The 19,569-nt window shown below is 44.5% G+C and overlaps 1 protein-coding gene across 1 annotated transcript in view; it reads right to left on the bottom strand.

Annotated features, from left to right (window-relative positions):
* The window catches only part of LOC134601983 (beta-1,4-galactosyltransferase 3-like), a 115,272-nt gene that overhangs the window by 73,674 nt on the left and 22,029 nt on the right, over positions 1-19,569 (bottom strand). The window contains exon 2 of the mRNA XM_063446488.1: positions 8,518-8,920. Coding sequence (XP_063302558.1) covers positions 8,518-8,767 — 250 coding nt within the window. The 5' untranslated portion in view covers positions 8,768-8,920. The remainder of the gene's footprint in view (positions 1-8,517; positions 8,921-19,569) is intronic.

Below are 19,569 nucleotides of genomic sequence, written 5' to 3'. Positions count from 1 at the left end.
CAGCCGTTACTGACAAAAATGACAAATACAACAGTAAAAAGAGCTCTGCGGTGCACTCGCCCACTGTCTCAAACCTCAATTCATGGATTGCCATTCCAATTTTGCCTTAAAAACACGTTTTGCTTTGTTACTGGTCAGTCATCTTCACAGTGACCTATTCGATATGCTAAATCAAGGCATACGGATGGAGGGTTGTGTCATATCTGACCTTTATTTGGACAGTGTATACATGCCTGGAAGGCAGCGGTAAGAAATTCCTGGACACAGCTACGCGGAATAATGTGTGTCACAGGGTATCTATATGTGTCTCAGCCTGTGTGTCTCGTAGGCCATTTGTGAAAGTCAGTGAGTCAGTGATAAGGACAGGCCCAATCCACAGGGTTTAAACTTTGGCAACAAGCACAGGGACCATGCCACTGTAAATAAAAAATAAACAAACCCATACTATTTATTTTTTATTTACAGTAGCATGGTCCCTGTGCTTGTTGCCAAAGTTTAAACCCTGTGGATTGGGCCTGTCCTTCTAAAGCACCAAAACAACTTCGGCTTAATGAAGCAGTTTTGGTGTGTAGATCATGCCCATGCAGTCTCACTGCTCAATCCTCTGCCACTTAGGAGCTAAATCACTTTTGTATCTGTTTATGCAGCCCTAGCCACACTGCGTGGCTGGCTGTGACTCCCACCGCATGCATGTAAAACAAGTTTCATTTTCAATCAGATGTGACATCGCAGTGTGTTTAAGTTATACATTTTTATCTTCTGCACGGTTGCTTGAACTTTAACACACAGAGGAGGCTGTTGCAGTCTCGAGCAGGCAATTGACAGAGCAGGAGATACATTGTAAATTTAAAGGGACACTGTAGGTAACCAGACTACTTTAGCTAATTGAGAAAAAAAAAAAAAGGGTCACTTTTGCACTTAGTGCTGCAATGTAAAACACTGCAGTACATGTTTACATTGCAGCTCTAAGTCTAAACTCAGAGGGCTTCCGGTATCCAAATGGACCTCCAGCGTCAGATTTTCCCCATAGGAAAGCATTGAAAATGCTTTCCTATGGAGAGGTCTAATGCACGCACGGCCACGAGGAGCATGGGCGAAACCTCTCCCAGCGCCGAGGGACATCTGCGCTGGATTCAGGTAAGTGGCTGAAGGGGTTATTAACTCTTTAGAGTAAGAATAAAGATGTGGAATCTACAGCCTGAAGAGGTTGCCATTATGGTGTCAAGAAGGATTTTTTCCCTTTTTGTGGCATAATTGGAAAAAAGTACAATTGGGTTTGTTTGTCTTCTTTTGGGTCAAATATTTGGGAAATACTGCACATACAAAATGTAATCCCTCTGCACGCCCGCAATCCCATCACCTCTGGCGAGTGACATCAGCTATGGAAGATTAAACTGCAGGGAGAAAAGTGTTGGATCGAGGTGAGTTTTAACTTTATCTATTTATTTTATTTAAAAAAAAAATTGGGTTGGAGTAACTCTCTAATCAAGCCCGTTCACCATATTAGCTCGATTACACAGATGTAGTTCCCAAGTTTACATCAATTTTGTTACCGCGGCTTCTTTGTCACTGCCATTCGGAGGTTATTCTGTGAATCTACTACTGAGCTTCTACATAATATCTTTAAACACATTTTCACTATAATCTAATCCTAAATACAAACATGATGTGGAGGATACAGCAGTAAACTGAATGATGTCATTTTGTTTTACATATTTGTGGCAAGCATAAATCACATCTTTAATTGAACTATAAAGTACAACACACATTTAGTAATGTATTGTATTCCTAGTCCAAATTCTCACTGATCAATAATCCTTTAAAATGATCAATAATCCTCAGGACCGTTAAGTGTCTACTTTAGTAAATAGTTTCACACTAGGATATATATTTCCTAACACCGTTTTATATTCAATAGATGGCACGTTATTTGCAGTGTATCCAACTTTATGTGTCACATCTCCCTATATTGTGAAGGCACAATAGCACTCCTGTAACATTACAAAAAGTCTTGCCTCACCTTAAAGGGACACTACAGTCACCATTACAACTGCAGCTTATTGCATTTGTTCTGGTGAGTAGAATCATTCCCTTCAGGCTTTTTGCAGAAAACACTGTCGTTTCAGAGGAAATGCAGGGGTTACATTACAGCCTGGTGATCACTCCACTGGCCACTCCTCAGATGGCTGCTAGAGGTGATTCCTGGGGCCCTCTGAATGGAGACACTGAACTTTCCTCAGATTCATTGATTCAATTCATCTCTATGAGGAGATGCCGATTGGCCAGGGCTGTGTTTGAATTGTGCTGGCTCTGCCCCGATCTGCCTCTTTGACAGTCTCAGCCAATCCTATAGGGAAGCATTGTGAATCACTTCTAATGATTTCAGCCAAGCAGTCAGATCAGGGGCAGAGCCAGCAGCAGACTGCAATAAAAGGAGGATTTTGCTATATTTAGGGTGGGGTGGGGGGGCAAGGGGGCCCAGATGGTGGTTTTAACACTATAGGGTCAAAAATACATGTCTGCGTCCCTGACCCTATAGTGGTCCTTCAAGTTTTAGAATTTTGGAAAGAGTCATAGACTCGATAGGGAGATTCCAGAAACGCCAGGAAAAAGATAATGGGACCAGGAAGTAATGACGTCCAATAAACTGATATCATAAAATGTAGCTCTATATAAATTAAAGAAAATACAGATTTCTTAGTTTTGGTCACAAATGTTAACAATATCTCTGCGCTGAGTGTAATAAGGTGTGTACACAATAAATACCAAACATAGCTGCCAATAGCGGACATCACTCCTGCTTTTATTTTGTTCCACTACTTACATTGCCCTAATTTACAATTTACAATGCTCATGAAGGGGTAGAGGTTAGGTGGAATATTTACTTAAAGGGACTCTAAAGACATCAGAACCACTACAGCTTAAAGGGAAACTATGGTACCAGGAAAACAAACTTGTTTTCCAAGCACTATAGCTTCCCCATGTGTCAAGGCCCCCGGTTCTGGTGTGTATATCCTGCCCCTGCAGAATTTTCAATGTAAACACTGCCTTTTCAGAGAAATTGGTGCCTAGTGGCTGTCACTCAGAGGTGCTTTCTATTTCAGTGCTGCACACTGTACTCTGCATTGAGGCGCTAAGAGATCCATTGATTTAATGTAACTATGAGGAGATGCTGATTGGCGCAGCGTGGCGTTTTGCCGTGCATGCGCAACAGCATGTCAATGCTTCCTATGGAAAAGCATTGGATTGGCGGAGATCTTCAAGATGATGATCTCTGCCATAAAGGTGCGACCAACCGCACGTGGCCTGGGAAAACAGGTGAGCAAAATCACCTTCTTACTGCACAGACAGGGGTGCTGGAGACATAAACAGCCACACCAGCACTACTGCGTCAGGAATATATACTATAGTGTTCCTTTAAGATATTGCGCAGACCAGTAAAAAGCCTACAAGTGCTGCTCGCTACAAAAAGGAAAAGGAGGCAAAAATAAGATAAAATTACATAGTTTGAATGAAGGAGAAAGTTATATCATAAATATATTGGCCTTCCTATTCCTATTTTTGTTTTGTATATTTCTGTCCGTGTTAGTTTTCATTTAAGGGACATTCCAAGCACCAAAACTATGGTTTTAGAGACTAAGGTTTTAAAGACCATCCTACTTAACTGCCATGTCGTTTTCAATCATTTTGACAAATCCATCAATTTCTAGCATCCAAGTGCACCCCTGACCTTGTAACATCATTCTGGGGAAATCATCCAAGGTCGTGTACGGAGTGACTATGTACACCGTGCTCACACTGAATGTATTGCATAAGGTGAGAGATTCCTCATGCTAGGGCAGGCTTCCCCAAACTCCGGCTCTCCAGATGATGCTGAACTACAACTCCCATAATTCTATGAAAGAAATAGATAGGCTGAGAATCATTGGAGTTGTAGTTCAGTAACATCTGGAGGGCCGTTTGGGGAAGCCTGTGCTAGGGTATAGCATAAAGAATGTGTGGAAAATGGAAGCAAGGTTTGTCAGTGTGATTACAGAGTGTGTTCATGACATACAAGGATTTGGATTAGAGGATGGGCTTTGAATACCTTGCATAACAAATTAAAAACAGCTCGACAAAACACTAAAGGACTACAAAAATAGTCCATTGGTTTAGCAAGATTTTTATTTAAAGCAGCATCAGTTATAAAGGCCTCCCAATTGTCTAGATTGTGGCAGGACAGTCCCTATTTCGGAGTATTGCCTTGCCGTCCTGAATCCGCAGCCACCACCATGTAAATGCATCAATAGAAACACAGGCACTGAGGGCACTAGGACCATGCAGAGACTAATGCTCGGTCTGTATTGATTGGCGCAGCAGTAATTAAAGTTAAACTTTGTACACCTCGCTTATCTAAAAACAATGTGCCCTCTAAATAAAGCTCGTGGGGAAAAAAAATGCACTTTGAGTGAAATGCAATAAAAAGTTCTCTATACAACCTACAGGGAAAAAAAGGCAGCATTAAAAAAAAAAAAACTAACATCTAAAATGCACTGTGGACAACATACATGAATTCTGCCAAAAGTAGTGGAGGCAGGGAGCAGCGCCCAGCGGAACCCAAGTAAGAAGATAAACTGTTCTAAAGCAGAAAGTGAGTGGTGCTTGGAGAGTACCCTTAGAAACATCACAGTACTTAAGATAAAAAAAAAAATACAAATACTTTACACAACATACAGAAAAGATTTACTCTAGACACCATGCTACATTGTACAGATTAAAAGAATATATTTTAAAATGACATAAAGGAGCTGTTCAGGCACCTGGTTGCACATATTTCCTCAGTTCGAGGTGATACTACTTTAGAGTGGTTAGAGGTTGTTGTGTCTTAGGTGTGAATAGAGAGACTGACGAGGGGGGATCTCAGACCGCATGGGAGCAGAGACTGACATGGGTGGGACTCAGGAGGCCACTTATATCAGGGGCCCGGTAACCTGCACTGGACCAGATCACTTCCTCTCACCTTGCTGAGTTAAGTTAAAGGCAATGATTAAAACAATGTTTATTGTGACTTATGGGTGTGTATCGGTGTGTATGTGTATTTGTGTCTGTATGTAACTGAGCGTGTGTGGATATCTGTATATGTTTGTGCTATATAAATAACAATAATAATATTAATAATTAGTGAGGAGATTTATTAATAAAATTTGATATAAAGGAATGGTATAGGGCTCTTCAATCAGTCTATTCCACGATACACTGTTTAAATATTAGGGAAGCTCACTTCAAAATACTAAATAGATGGTATATGACACCTAATAAGATTCAGAAATTCTCGAAGGCAGAGACATCTAGATGTTGGAGATGTGGAAATGAGGGGGCAAATGAACTACATATATGGTGGGATTCAGGGCCGTCTTTAATTTTGATTGGGCAAGCATTTACTTGGGCCCCCCTGACTACATATAGGTACGCACAAATACACTACCTGACACACACACGCAGATACACACTGACCGCATATAGACACACACAAGAACATACAGACTACATATAGATACACACAGATACAAACACTGGCATGCATGCAGATACAAAGGTACACACACTGACTTCATATAGATACACCGACACACACATAGATACACAACCTGACACACATGCAGATATATAGATACAAACACACAACATACAGATACTGTCACGTGGATTTGAACCCTGGACTTTGACTTCTTGAATCCTGCTCTTTTGCCACTGTGCTATCCAGCCATTCATAGTATTGCAGTAATAGGTGTCCTTGCCTTGCTCCAGCACTGGAAGCTGAACTTACCCGTGGCTACTCTAGCACACCTGTATGCCATATTAATTGGCTGGATATAAAAGCCTGTCACACCCTGGGAGGGGTGTCAGTTCATTGACTCTGGTTCCCTTGTTTGGTTCCTGTCTCTCCTTACCTGCGTTCCAGTGTTTCCTGTCTGATTCCGGCTTCTGACCTTGGCTTTCCTCCTGGACTACTCTGATCTCTGGCTTCCCTGATTTTGGCTTCCCTTGACTACGCTTCTGCACTGTATTTTGGAGCACTTTTCCTGGAAAGCCCCCGTGCACAGACTCACAGGTCAGGTGGCGTCTTACCTGGTCACCCTGATCTGTGTCTACTTTGCAAGGGTGAGCGTATAACTCTGCGAGCTGGACTCCCTATCAGGTAAGACTCATTACAGATACAGGAGACACATTCTGACAGATGTACTGACACAGACAGCCATACTGAAACACACATACACAAAGACATACTGAACCACACAGACACTGACAGACTCACACACACAGACATACAGATACACTGACAGACATACCGGCACATATACACACAGACAGATGGACATACTGAAACACACATACACTGACAGACATATTGACAAACACAGACATTCAGAACCACACGGACACTGACAGACTCACACATAGACATACAGACATTCTGGCACTCATACAGACAGACAGACAGACACACTGACAGACACACACACAGACATACTGACAGACACACACACACACAGACATACTGACACACTGACAGACACACACACACACACACAGACATACTGACAGACACACACACACAGACATACTGACACACTGACAGACACACACACACACACACAGACATACTGACAGACTCTCACACACACACAGACATACTGACAGACTCTCACACACACAGACATACTGACACACTGACAGACATACACACCTACACTGACAGACATGCACACATACATACATACATACATACTGAAGCACACAGACACTGACAGACTCACACACACACACAGACACACTGGCCTCCAATTTCTTACCTTTTCCTGGAGGGTGGCTTCCCTGGGGTCCAGTGGGCTGGCTGGGGTGGCTGGGAGTTAAGCTCGTTCGGCCTGGCCCCCTCCGGAACAGCTTCTTCCTCCCGCGCGGCTCCTGTTTCTGTGGGAGGAAGTGACGCGCGGCTGTCACTTCCTCCCAGTCGGCTGCCGAAAAGCAAGGGCCCGGTCACGCTGTTACAGCGACCGGGCCCCTGCTGACACAGGCCCACCGGGTGGCCCTAAGTGCATGGGCCACCCGATGGGCCCCCATAGTTTGCGGGCAGAGGGCAAACAGAGCAGCTGTCTTGGGCCCCCCAGCAGGGACAGGGCCCGGGGCAGCTGCCCCGTTTGCCCCACGTTAAAGATGGCCCTGGTGGGATTGTGCACCAATTAGGGAAGCTTGGGCTCAATTTTTGGGGCATATAAATAGATTGTTGGATACCACGCATATCTGGACCCCAGACAATTTGCTTTTACATTTAAATTTTCCGCAATTAACTAAAGACAAGAAAGGCCTGTTGATTCAGGCTTTGATGGCCTTTAAGATGTCTATTGCAAAAAATTGGAAGAAGACAACAATTGACCCATGGCCGCAAATTAAGGCAACTATTATAACAATGTAAAATGGAAAGGGGAATAGCCTCTAATTTAAGTATTAATATTCGCCAATATGAGATCTGGGATAACTGGATAAAGGTCCTTGAGAATTCAATATTGGAAAGTGTATTGTGATATCAATTAGGAATCTCTAGAAGAGTGGGAATATAATCTAAAGATAATGATAATGATAGGTTTGTCAACTTTGTTGTATGTTTGTTGGTCTAAATGTATTTGTTTATTTATGCTGTGATGGAAGTGGGAGACTTTTGACTCTCGACCATTTCACCTATACCGTTGATGGTAGGAATGAAGTATAATTCTGGAGAGTCGTAGTGCTGTTTAATATTGCTGCTGATACATACGATATGAAACTTAATTTACATACTTCATTGTGATCAAATGTGGAAATTATATATTTTTTTCTGTATTTATCTTGTATGTATAATATAATATAAAAAATAATAATAAATAAATTATAAAAAAAAAAAAAAAAAAATTAGTGAGGAGGAAGAATGGAGCAGAGCTAAATAACATTATGGGAGGCAGAACACCTGAAAAGGGGGATTCCCCCTCAAAGACCCTTTGATACACAATCACTGACTGGTGACCCATTCCAATTACGATTCGTATAGTGAGTCCTGGAATTTGTTACCAGTCGGAGATTGTGTTTTGAGCAGCCTGCCTTCAGTGTCACAGCGAAGAGGTAGTGGATACAGTGCTGGGAGACACAGGGAGAGACAGCTAGTCAGTGATGATCTCACCAAGAATCCTAGGTGGGGATTATACCACCAACGCTGCAAAAACTGAGCAGTCATCTGCTCAAACAAATGTGAGTACATTTCATATATATTTACTCCTGGTTCTGCTTTTACACAGAGAGCACTATTGTTGTTTTTTATTTACATCCTGTTGCTGTGATACCTGCCGATTACATGTCCTATAAATATCCTAAAAGTGGGGATTTATACTACTGTACGCGCATCATACTACATCTGGTTTTAGCTCTACCCAATGTGAGTATATCGGAATGTTTATATAACCTTGCACTACGCTATTAATATTAATAATTGTATAGCTTCATACATACCAAGTATTGGAGACTTTACAGGGCAATACTGAGTCTTCACGGCCTCTGGGTCCGGAGTAAAGAAGCTGAGGTTGGTGTACACATCGTGTGACTTCGAGTAGTCCCATATCATGGACGAACCCCCAAATATTCCTTGCAGCAGGCTTGAGGCACCCCTCCGGTACAACAGCAACATAAATAGAACTTGGGAGCAAAACAAAAGTAGCAAAAAATGGGGCTTGTCAATTCGTGCTAGGTATAAAGTGTGCATGGTGGGCCAATATGGATTAAACACTTATTCCAGACAAATAAAGTTTGTTGCGTAACTTCATGTGTTCAAGAAATTGATCCGTAGGATTTTATTTCTTCGAGGTCGCAATCTGGATGAAGACAGAGTCATCCTCTTCTTTTGGGCTCGAAGCCGCTGCGAAGAAAAAAATTTCAAATCAGACAGAGTACAATGAAAAAATGTAATATTTTTTTATTAAAGACAAGCCACACATGCATGGTTAAGTAGGCTGTCTTAAGGGAGATGATAGAATTCCATTCCAAAGTTTTGGTCCTAGTCCATGCACATAGAAAGAAGTGACTGCGCAGCAGCGTTTGCGGTACGGCTTTATGTGTAGTTACTGCAAACACCACACACTTATTCACAAGTTATTCACTAGAAAATCTGAGCATTGAAAAATAATAACAAATTGTAAACAAAATTAGCAGGACTGGGGGAAATGAAATAGCAAATTAAGCAATTTTTCCAACCCTGCAGGAAGCAGACACAGATTTTAAAGGTAACTCCAAGCACCATGACCACGTCGGTGATTTGAAGTGGTTATGGTGCATGGAATCTGCATGCTGCGCAGATTAACCCCTCTGTAACTCCACCTCCGGCAGCGTCACTGGGCATCATTAGCCAGCCCAAAGGAAGCTGGTTAAAATCAATTCGGTGCAAAACTGGCATCTGGCCCCCGTTCTGTGCTGGCCATGTCCCCCTATCTGACTTGCCTCCAGCAAGGGAGAGAAACATCCGCAGAGGAAGAGCAGGCTTCTGGGACAACTTGGCCTCAGAGATAGAACACCAGTAAGCTTAATTTTTTAATAAGGGGTTGGGGGGAAGAAAGACAATGCTTGTTAGGGTTACTCCAACCAACAACAGTATTTTCTTAAAAACTGGCTTTTGGTTGGGGTAGCTTTTTAATACCGAATATAAATACATTTGGGCTCTGAATTCAGAGAAACTATGTAAGGGTGATATATTCACCATTGTGCACATTGTGCTTATTGTATTGGTCAAGGTGGATATGGGCATAGTTCTCTATTTTAATGCAGTTTGACAAAACCCAGGGGATTCTCCAGAATTCAACGCTCCCTCCAGGCACTGACAGAATTGTCAAATGCAGCCCTTTGCGTTCCACTTAACTGTTACTAAAACCAAGAAAATCACCTATAACTAGGGTTACCATATCCACCATGTTTTCAGGGACACATACTGATGTAGAATTATTAAAAATCTTTATTGAACCTGTATTGAATTATTGTACTAACTCCATTTTAACCTCACACTGTGACAGATCCTCCATTTTGTCCACATTACCTGACAGATCCTCCATTTTGTTCACATTACATGACAGAATTTCCCAACAACATTTAATACAATAAACAGAGACTGTATTTTCTATAAAGACATGACTAACCCCGGAATTGCTGAATCTCCTGTAATTTGCAACATAGTATAATCTGAAGGCCATGAGAACACTGTACTAATGAAATGTTCTATTCATAAAAGAACCTTGCACCTGACCACAAGACTGACATCACTAACTACGTAAAATGACGCCCAAGCCCCCCTTTCCACCGAGTAAACCTCATGCTGGGAAAGATGGCGCTTGAGCCATCCGTCCACACACGTGTCCAGAACAATACCACCTCTCGGTGGGAGGACACTTAGCTAACCACTTAGTTTTTGAGCCAATTAACCATATTGATGGGTGGACACTGACACAGACACTTAACAATTAATCCAATTAATGATGTTTATTTACTGATATCTCGATAATCAATGATGATGCAAAATTCCCCTTAAAAGGGCCTGCGAGCCCGCTCTTGCTTCACTTGCCAATAAATTTCCTCGAAGTTATTTTAACCTGAACTCCGTGTGTCAGTCTGAATTACTTCTGCGTATACACAATATAATTTTCTCAAATTTGGACAGGAACAGAGACATTTAAACATCTTTGTTTATTTCTAAATTATACTATAACAATTTGGCGCCCAACGTGGGGCATCGGGCTATGGCCTCTGGCCGGTAAGCCGTCCTAAGGAAGACGCTGTTGGACGGAGGAATCCGGGGGGAAGGAAAGGGAGACTGATCACCTCCGAGTACACGGTAGAGACTTCTGCAGAGCCACCGGTATGTTCCGGCCCCTTTGATTGACCCGTCCACGTGTCTGTGACTGCTTCCCGGGAGGACATCAAAGACAGGTAATATCTTGCCCGGTGTCTTGTTACTCACTTGTTTACCTGCATTTAGTCTATCTGTTGCCTGGGTGTGTTTGTATTGGCCTGTTTTAGTTTAAGTGCCCGGGTTGAGTGTTTTATTTGTTTCCCCTTTTGGGATAAAGGGGGGTGGACCTGTGGTAGTTTGCCTGGGGGTCCTGTGTTTGTCTGTTTACCCCTTTTGGGATAAAGGGGGGTGGACCCGGGGGTGTTTGCCTGGGATCCTCTGTTGCCTGTTTACTCCTTTTAGGAGCCACGTGGCTGTGGCTGTAAGGAAAAAGGGGGGTGGACCTGTGGAAGTTTTCCTGGGGGTCTTCTTTGCCTGTTTACCTCTTTTAGGAGCCTCGTGGCTGTGGCTGTAAGGAAAAAGAGGAGGGGGGAATCTGTGGAGGGGTGTAGACTCATTGCTTCCTGGGGATTCCCCATGGTGTCACTTTGATAGCCTAGCTAGCCTCATTGTGCACATAACTCTGCTTGCAGAGAGGTGGTAACCTCCAGCTTCGAGCGCTGAGGCTGGTGAAATTCCAATTTTTATTTGTGGCGGGCGGATTCAAGCAGGCATTGCTTGTCTCCAGCACCACGTGGTAGTGAGACTTATGAGTGGGTTCATAGGGGCGCTACGGGAGTGAGGATAGAGGTGGCCACACTTAGTGGACTGCTGTAACGAGGGAGGCTATACAGGATTCGGGTCGGAGAGGATTGCTGTTTCCTGTGGCCGCTGGTAGTGAGACTTACGAAAGTCGTTCTCCGAGCGGGGACACTACGAGGTTGAGGGAGGTGACTTTGGTCACACGAGTAAAGGAAAGGGATACTGTTGATTTTATTTGAACTGTGATGCATGCACTGTGTTTCAATTAAATTGTTTTGTTTTTTTGTTTAATTAGGAGTCATTCAAACTCCTGTGTCTGTCTCTAAAATTTCACCTTACTTTGTACTTTTCCTATACTTCCTGTATTATTACTCTATCCACTCCTATTTCTCTTGATAGAGAAGTGATTGGTCACACACTTCTCACCCCGCTCCAATCCGTGACTAGTCTACGTTTTGGGAAGACGCACTTGAGGGGGACCCACCCTTCTTGAGTGGCAGTCGAGCATTGTAGACGTTCTGTTTCATTTTTCTTTCCCTATATCTGGGACGCCTGTATAGGGGGGATATGAAACAGGAATTGAGTAAGCCCGGTAGGGGCTGGCTCGCATGTGATTTAGTTGAAGATAGAGAGGGAGAAGAAATGGTTAAAGGTGTTGAAAAGATTGCTAAAGTGTGTAAAATTGCTGTGCCTTCATGTGGTAGATTGCAGCCAGAAAGCTGGCGTGGATTGCTGACAGGGAAGAAAGCAAGCTTACAGATAATGATTTATTGCGGACTGCTGAAGCATGGTACAGAGTAGCGAAGGCTATTCAGCAGGAAGGTTGGGTTGAGGAAGAAATAAATCACAAAGGTGTGAAATTGTTTGTGTATCATAATAATTGTGTTGCTGGGGCATTCCCTCAGCCAGAGCCCCAAAATGGCGCCCAGGGGATGTCTATCCCCAAGGTTTAGTCAGCAATAGGTGATAGCCAGCTGACTATGTTCCCCACTCCCAATCCTCCCAACTCCCATCCCGTCACCTCCCCTGTTTGCCCGGTCCTGAATTCTGATGGATCTTTCTTTTCCCCTTCACCATCCCTAACATTCCCATCATCCTCATCCATCCCTACACTACCTTCTGTGTCTAATCCGAACATTTCATCTAACATTCCTTCCCTACACTCTCTCTCCATTGATAATCCTACCCTCCCATCTGCATCCATCCAATTCACTAACCCCTCCTCCCTTGCTACTGCCAATCCTACTGCACCCGCTCCGGCTCCTCCTTCTACACCCACCTCTACTAATCCCTCTCCGTCCTCTCCCTTACTCCCCCCTCCCACAGCCCAGGTTCCCACCTCCTTCCCTAATCCCTACCCAACTATCCTGCCCTCCCCAGGTTCCGCCCCAACCCCCACCCAGATGGCTTGGCCATACCCCTTCCCATACCCCATGTCCCTGCCCTATCCAAATTATCCATACCCCCTTCCCCAAGCCACTCCCCAGACCCCGGTCATGCCCAGTCCGGCACAGTCTGCCCCGGATGTGCCCACATCCAACATGGCCGCCACTTCTTCCCTTAACCCTAACGCAGCTTCCTTCCACGCCTCCAATATGGCGGCCCCCAGTCCTCCGGCGCCCCTGATGCCGGTACTTCCCGATGATTATTCACCCCAAGCTCACGACTCACTAGCCACCCCAGCATCTGGGAATCCCTCCTTTCCCCCGGTTCTGACACCTCAGGTGGTCCCCTTACGTAGAAGGGCCCAGACCACAGATGAGGATGAGGATGACGAGGTATCCCAGGACTCATTGGAGGCTGCGGGGCCCTCAGCCCGCCGTTCCATCGATGATCCTTTTGGACATAAAGGTCGGGGAGAACGGGCCCCTCCTAAATATGTTGCTTTTAATCCTACTCAAGCTAGTGCTTTAATGAAATCACTCCCTGACCCAGAAAAGCAGCCTATGCCTTTTTACCGAGGGATAGTTCAGATCCAAAAGACTTATTCCGCAGCATGGCGTGATTTACTGAGCATTTGTGCTATTAAAGCCGGGGATGCATATTGGCCCAGCATGGCCCGCCACCTCAGTACAGATCTGCTTGTAAGTGATATTGATTACCCCTCCGGAGTAACTTTTTGCAACCAACTGAAAGAATGGGCTAAGGACAAACTTGCAGATCAGGCTGCTGGCCTTACTGATATTATACAAGACAAAGGAGAATCAGTGGAAAGGTTTCAAATGTTTACAGATTTGGGTTTTGATCTTACTGACAAGATTCATTCACAAATGCTGTCTGGTGCATTTGTCCAAGGTGTTAAGGACTCCATACGCAAGGGAATCATTGCTGCACGCCCTGAATATAAGGTTGTCCCTCTGGATACCTTACTTTTAGTTGCTAGAGGTCTGGAATCTGCCCAGACCCCCAGGAGGTCCACCTCAGCTCCTCTCATGGTGTCCCGCTCCACTCCTGTCCCAAAAGGCACCAAACCTGAGGATGGACATTGCTTTAATTGTGGGGCTAAGGGACATTTCAGAAGTGACTGCCCTGAACCCAAGAAAGAACCCAAGAGGCTGCCCAAGCCTGCCCCTACCCCCAAGGCCTCAAAAACAGTTCCAATTGTTGAGGAACCAGATGATTAGGACGTTGGCAAGCCTGTGTCCTTAGCCCCTGTTATGGCAGTGTCTTCAGGGGACAAGGGGGGGCCACTAGCAACTGTGACTCTACCCATTGAAGGACAACCTACCACATTTCTTGTTGACACAGGTGCAGCGCGAAGTGTTCTACGAGAACAAGACCTGCCAGACCCATCTTTTCTGTCAAATATTGATGTCTCTTGTGTTGGAGTGGATGGCCAACCAAGACACAGTCCTTTAACAACTCCATTACGAGTTGGCAACTATCCTAGCCTGCTTGCTCGTTTTGTGGTATCCTCCACATGCCCAATTAACCTGTTAGGCGCTGATGTCCTCTCACGCCTGCAGGCATCTATCACCTTCACTCCAGATGGACAGGTAGAAATGTCTACTCCTCTATCTGAATCAGACACCTCAGCCTTGTGCTCCCTGCCTCTGATGCTGCATTTAGAAGAACCCCGTGGGGAAGCAGCGGAACAGAGGTCCAACTTTCCAGATGTGCTAAAGACAAAGGTGCCTGCTAAATTATGGTCCTCAGGCCCAGAGGACATAGGTCACCTAAATGTTCCACCTGTGGTGGTGAAGCTCATTCCAGGAGCAAAGTTACCAAGAAAACCACAATATCCTTTAAAACCAGCTCAAGCTGCAGCTATTTCAATCCAAATCAAAGCACTCTTGGAGAAGGGTGCTCTTGTGAAATGTAAATCAAAGTGTAACACTCCATTATTTCCTGTGAAGAAGAAAACTCCAAAAGGTGAGCCAGAGAAGTACAGAATGGTTCAGGATCTCCGTGCTGTCAATGAAGCAACTGTCCTGGACACCCCTCTTGTACCAAACCCTCACACTCTGCTCTCTGGAGTCCCACCATCTGCAAAATACTTCACAGTCATTGATCTGGCTAATGCCTTCTTCAGTGTTCCACTGGATCCATCCTGTCAATACCTGTTTGCTTTCACCCATGAGATGCAACAGTATACCTGGACTGTCATGCCCCAAGGGGCACAAAACTCTCCAAGTCAATTTGCAAGAGCCATGTGCTCCATCCTTGACCCATGGCAAGCAGACCACCCGGAAGTTGTTTTGCTCCAGTATGTGGATGATTTACTGCTCTGCGGAGATGACATACCCACAACTGAAGACTGTTCAATTAGTCTCCTTTGCTATTTAGCAGAACAAGGATGCAAAGCTTCCCTTCTCAAGCTGCAATTCTGTCAAACTACAGTAATTTTCCTTGGTCATTGCCTATCTCAAGGTACCAGACATCTCACTCGGGACCGAGTCAGAGCAGTACTGGATATTCCACCTCCAAGGACTTCAAAATCTCTTCATGCCTTCTTAGGCCTCATTTCCTACTGCAGAGCATGGATCCCAGAAGCCTCTCTGCTTATGCAACCTCTTTATGACGCACTCAAGTCAGACCCATTCTGCCTGACCAATGAAGCTCTGGACAATTTCCGCACTCTAAAACGTGCCATTGCATCTGCTCCTGCTTTAGGCCTACCAGACTATACCAAACCCTTCAAATTATTTGTCTCTGAAAGACAAGGCCATGCTACAGGAGTCCTTACCCAAACAAATGACTTAAGAGGCCGCCAGAGGCCTATTGGATATTTCTCCTGCCAGCTGGATATCGTGGCCAGAGGGACCCCTTCCTGCCTTAGGGCTGTTTTTGCTGCAAGAGAACTTATTGAAAGAACTGCAGACCTGGTCCTCGGCCACCCTCTGGTTGTCTTGGCCCCTCATGACATTTCTTCCATTATCAACCAAGTCCAGCTCAAGCATGTGTCTCCTGCCAGACACCTGCGTCTACAGTGTCACCTTCTACTACCTGACAACATTACCATACAAAGATGTCAAGTTCTTAATCCATCCACTCTTCTTCCACTCCCTGAGGGGGGTATCTACTATGGGTTTATCATGGATGAAACCTACATCTACCTTCTCGCCGGATGCATCAAGAGAATGCATCCAGATTTAACATTCTATGAAGAACAAACACCTCTCTGTGAAGGCCCTGATTATGCCTTCTGTACCACGTGGTACAAGCCAAACATCACTCCTGAACCTTGCTATGAAGATGAGCTTTATCACTGGATGGGGGTGAAGCTCACTGCTCAAGATTTCTACTGTGACTCTGAAGGCAATAGCATGGTCCTGATCCAACTACCCCCAGAACTCAATTACCTGTACCGTCATTGGGATACTGCTATTCCACATGTCCCTGTTACCAAGTTGAAAACAAAATCATGGAATGATCTTGGGCCCATGGCAAAATTATGGGCCACCATGGATGAATCACAGCTACAGGAAAATGGCATTGCCAAGTACCCAGCAACTGATCTTCTTGAAGCATGGCCACACCATTTCCTGGAAAAAGAATTTCAAGATCTGGTCATAATAAATAATTATGACCCAGAGACACCTCATGGCTGTTTTGAACAGATGAAAATGGAGACAATACACTTACCAACTGTGCATGAGAATCCATTACCAAATCCTGATTTCACCCTGTTTGTGGACGGTTCAAGGTATGCTGATGAAGAAGGAAAGTACCACACAGGATATGCCGTAACCACAACAGATGAAGTTATCAAGTCATCATCTTTACCACCAGCAATGTCTGCACAAGAAGCTGAATTACAAGCCCTGACTTCAGCATGCAAAATTTCCGAAGGAAAACGTGCCAACATCTACACAGATTCAAGATATGCTCTGGGTGTGGCACATGACTTCGGCCTCATTTGGAAGACAAGAGGATTTCTTACCACTGCCGGTACACCAGTCAAACACAGCTCTGCAATCAAGGAACTAATGGATGCCCTCCTACTCCCTGAAGAAGTGGCCGTCTTGAAAGTCAAGGCACATGGGAAGTTGGATACAGATGAAGCAAAGGGCAACCATTTGGCTGATCAGGCTGCTAAGCAAGCAGCAAGAAATTTGCAGGAAGTGGATGAAGAAGTGTCCGGACAAGAAGAAGAAGTTCCTATTTTTACCTTACAAACCCTTCCTACTGACCTAAGAATTTTGCGGGAACAGCAAGCTGCAATTACCCCCGAAGAAATCCAGAAATGGAAGAAGAAAGGAGCTATCCTAAAGGACGGAATATACTACAACAACTTTAAATTCTGCCTTCCTAAAAATTTATACCCAGCAGTTGTTCAATGGGCACATGGACCTGCACATCTGTCAAAGGATTTAATGGCCGCCCTCATACAAAAGTATTATGAAGCACCTGGAATCACAACATTGATCAACAGCTTCTGTAGGGCCTGTGTCATTTGTGCAAAATGCAACCCAGGGAAACCAACCAAGGTGCCCTTGAAACACCTGGCTAAGCCCATGTACCCATTCCAGAGAATTCAGATTCACCATATACAAATGCCCAAGAGTGGGCCTCATGAATATGCACTAGTAATAGTGGACATGTTCTCAGGCTGGCCAGAAGCCTACCCAGTGGCCAATATCACTGCCAAGACAACAGCAAAACGTCTACTTGCAGATATTGTTTGTAGATTTGGACTTCCAGAAGTCATTAAAAGTGATCAGGGCCCAGCTTTTACAGCAACAGTGACTAAAGAAATTTGGACTGCTCTGGGGGTGACCCTAGCCTTTCACACCCCTTACCACCCACAAAGTAGTGGTAAAGTGGAACGCATGAACGGCACTCTAAAAGCCAGAATGTTAAAAATGTCACAAGAAACAAAGATGCCCTGGCCAGAAAGCCTGTCAATAGCTTTATTCAGCGTTAGGCACACACCTAGAGGGAAGCACTCACTATCCCCATATGAGATTCTATTTGGGGCCGCACCCAGACTAGGTTGTTATTATCCGCAACAGTTACAGCTTCAATCTGATGTTTTAGTAGACTATGTAACTGAACTTGCAAGTGCCTTAAACAAAATTCATGCCCAAGTTTTCTCTTCAATTCCAGATCCCGATTTGGATACAGGTATCCACAGCCTGCTTCCCGGAGATTGGGTTCTGGTCAAGAAATTTGTGCGGAAAAATACCCTGGAACCAAGATTTGACGGACCGTTCCAAGTTCTCCTGATCACCGCAACCTCTGTCAAATTGGCCGGCAGGCCACACTGGATCCACGCTTCCCACTGCAAGAAGACTCCTGCCCCAGAGGAAGCAGATACTGCACAACCATGTACCTCTGGTACATTATCTCCTTAATTAGTTTAAGGCCCAGCAAGTAGCCATCACCAAAGATGTTAGTGGGTACACCTTCTGGTATAATTCATCATGTACCCGTGTGGCTACTTATACCTTTGATTACTGTGATATCGTAGAATGCCCATTCCCTACATCACAGATTCAGAATATCTATAGAGATATCCCTCATGCAAAAGACCCCTATGTTTGTGTAGTTGACAAACAATGGGGGCACAATTGTGACCACTGGGGGGCGGCGGGATGGAATGCCGGGCCTGCCTGGGGTTACAAACCAAAAAGTGCCTTATCTAAAATAGATGATCATGGTAGATCCCTTCTCCAAAGAATGACTCTGAGAAAGCCTGGAGGAGGTATACCAATGAAATTAATCCTAAATATTGAGCATCCAAGTCCAACAGACCAGTATGTAATGGGAATGTATTGGAAAAAAGGTTCCTATAACAAGTTAGGGCATTTCTACCTTAAAGATATGTGTAACTCTTCCGAGTGGCAAGGGGCCACCCATATGGTCTCAAATCCATTAAAACCACACATTCAGTCCTTTAAGGACATGATGGCCATCGCTAACCCCACCTTTGAAGATACCATGGCCGCTGAAACAGGTTTTAATGATGTTAATCTATGGTTAGAATGGATGAAATATAATGCCAACAAGCATAACAAAACCGCATGCTATGTGTGTGGTGGTGCCCGGCCTCACCTGGGCACCGTGCCTTTAACCCTGCCAGTAGATATAGAAGAATGTGTTTTGAGTCTTTTTGCCTATCACTACGATTTCGACAGGTCCATATGTAGAGCATGGACAGTAGAGTATCCTCTTCTAAGCAAGGATGTCAAACCCCCAGATGGTGTTACAGTATATAAAGGTAACTACACTTGTTATGCTAATTATGATGGAATTGGTAAATTCCTGGGTAACTTCTCTAAAGGGTATTGTGCTACCTACAGAAATGTCTCCATGAACTTGTTGCAGTTCCATACTAGGTCATTGGGGGATATTTACTGGTTGTGTGGGGATTTACAGCTAAGATCCAGAATGGACAAGGAATGGTGGGGGGAGTGTACTTTGGCTAAAGCCATCATGCCTATACATATTATCTCTGACACACACCCTGCCACACATGAGTCCAAACACACACCAACCAAGGTTAAGCGCGAAGCCCCAGTAAAAGGAAGTTTTGACCCTCACATTTA

The sequence above is a fragment of the Pelobates fuscus genome, chromosome 1 (assembly GCF_036172605.1).
Source record: "Pelobates fuscus isolate aPelFus1 chromosome 1, aPelFus1.pri, whole genome shotgun sequence".
NCBI classification, from domain to species: Eukaryota; Metazoa; Chordata; class Amphibia; order Anura; family Pelobatidae; genus Pelobates; species Pelobates fuscus.
This window is presented reverse-complemented; position numbering and strand designations above follow the sequence as displayed.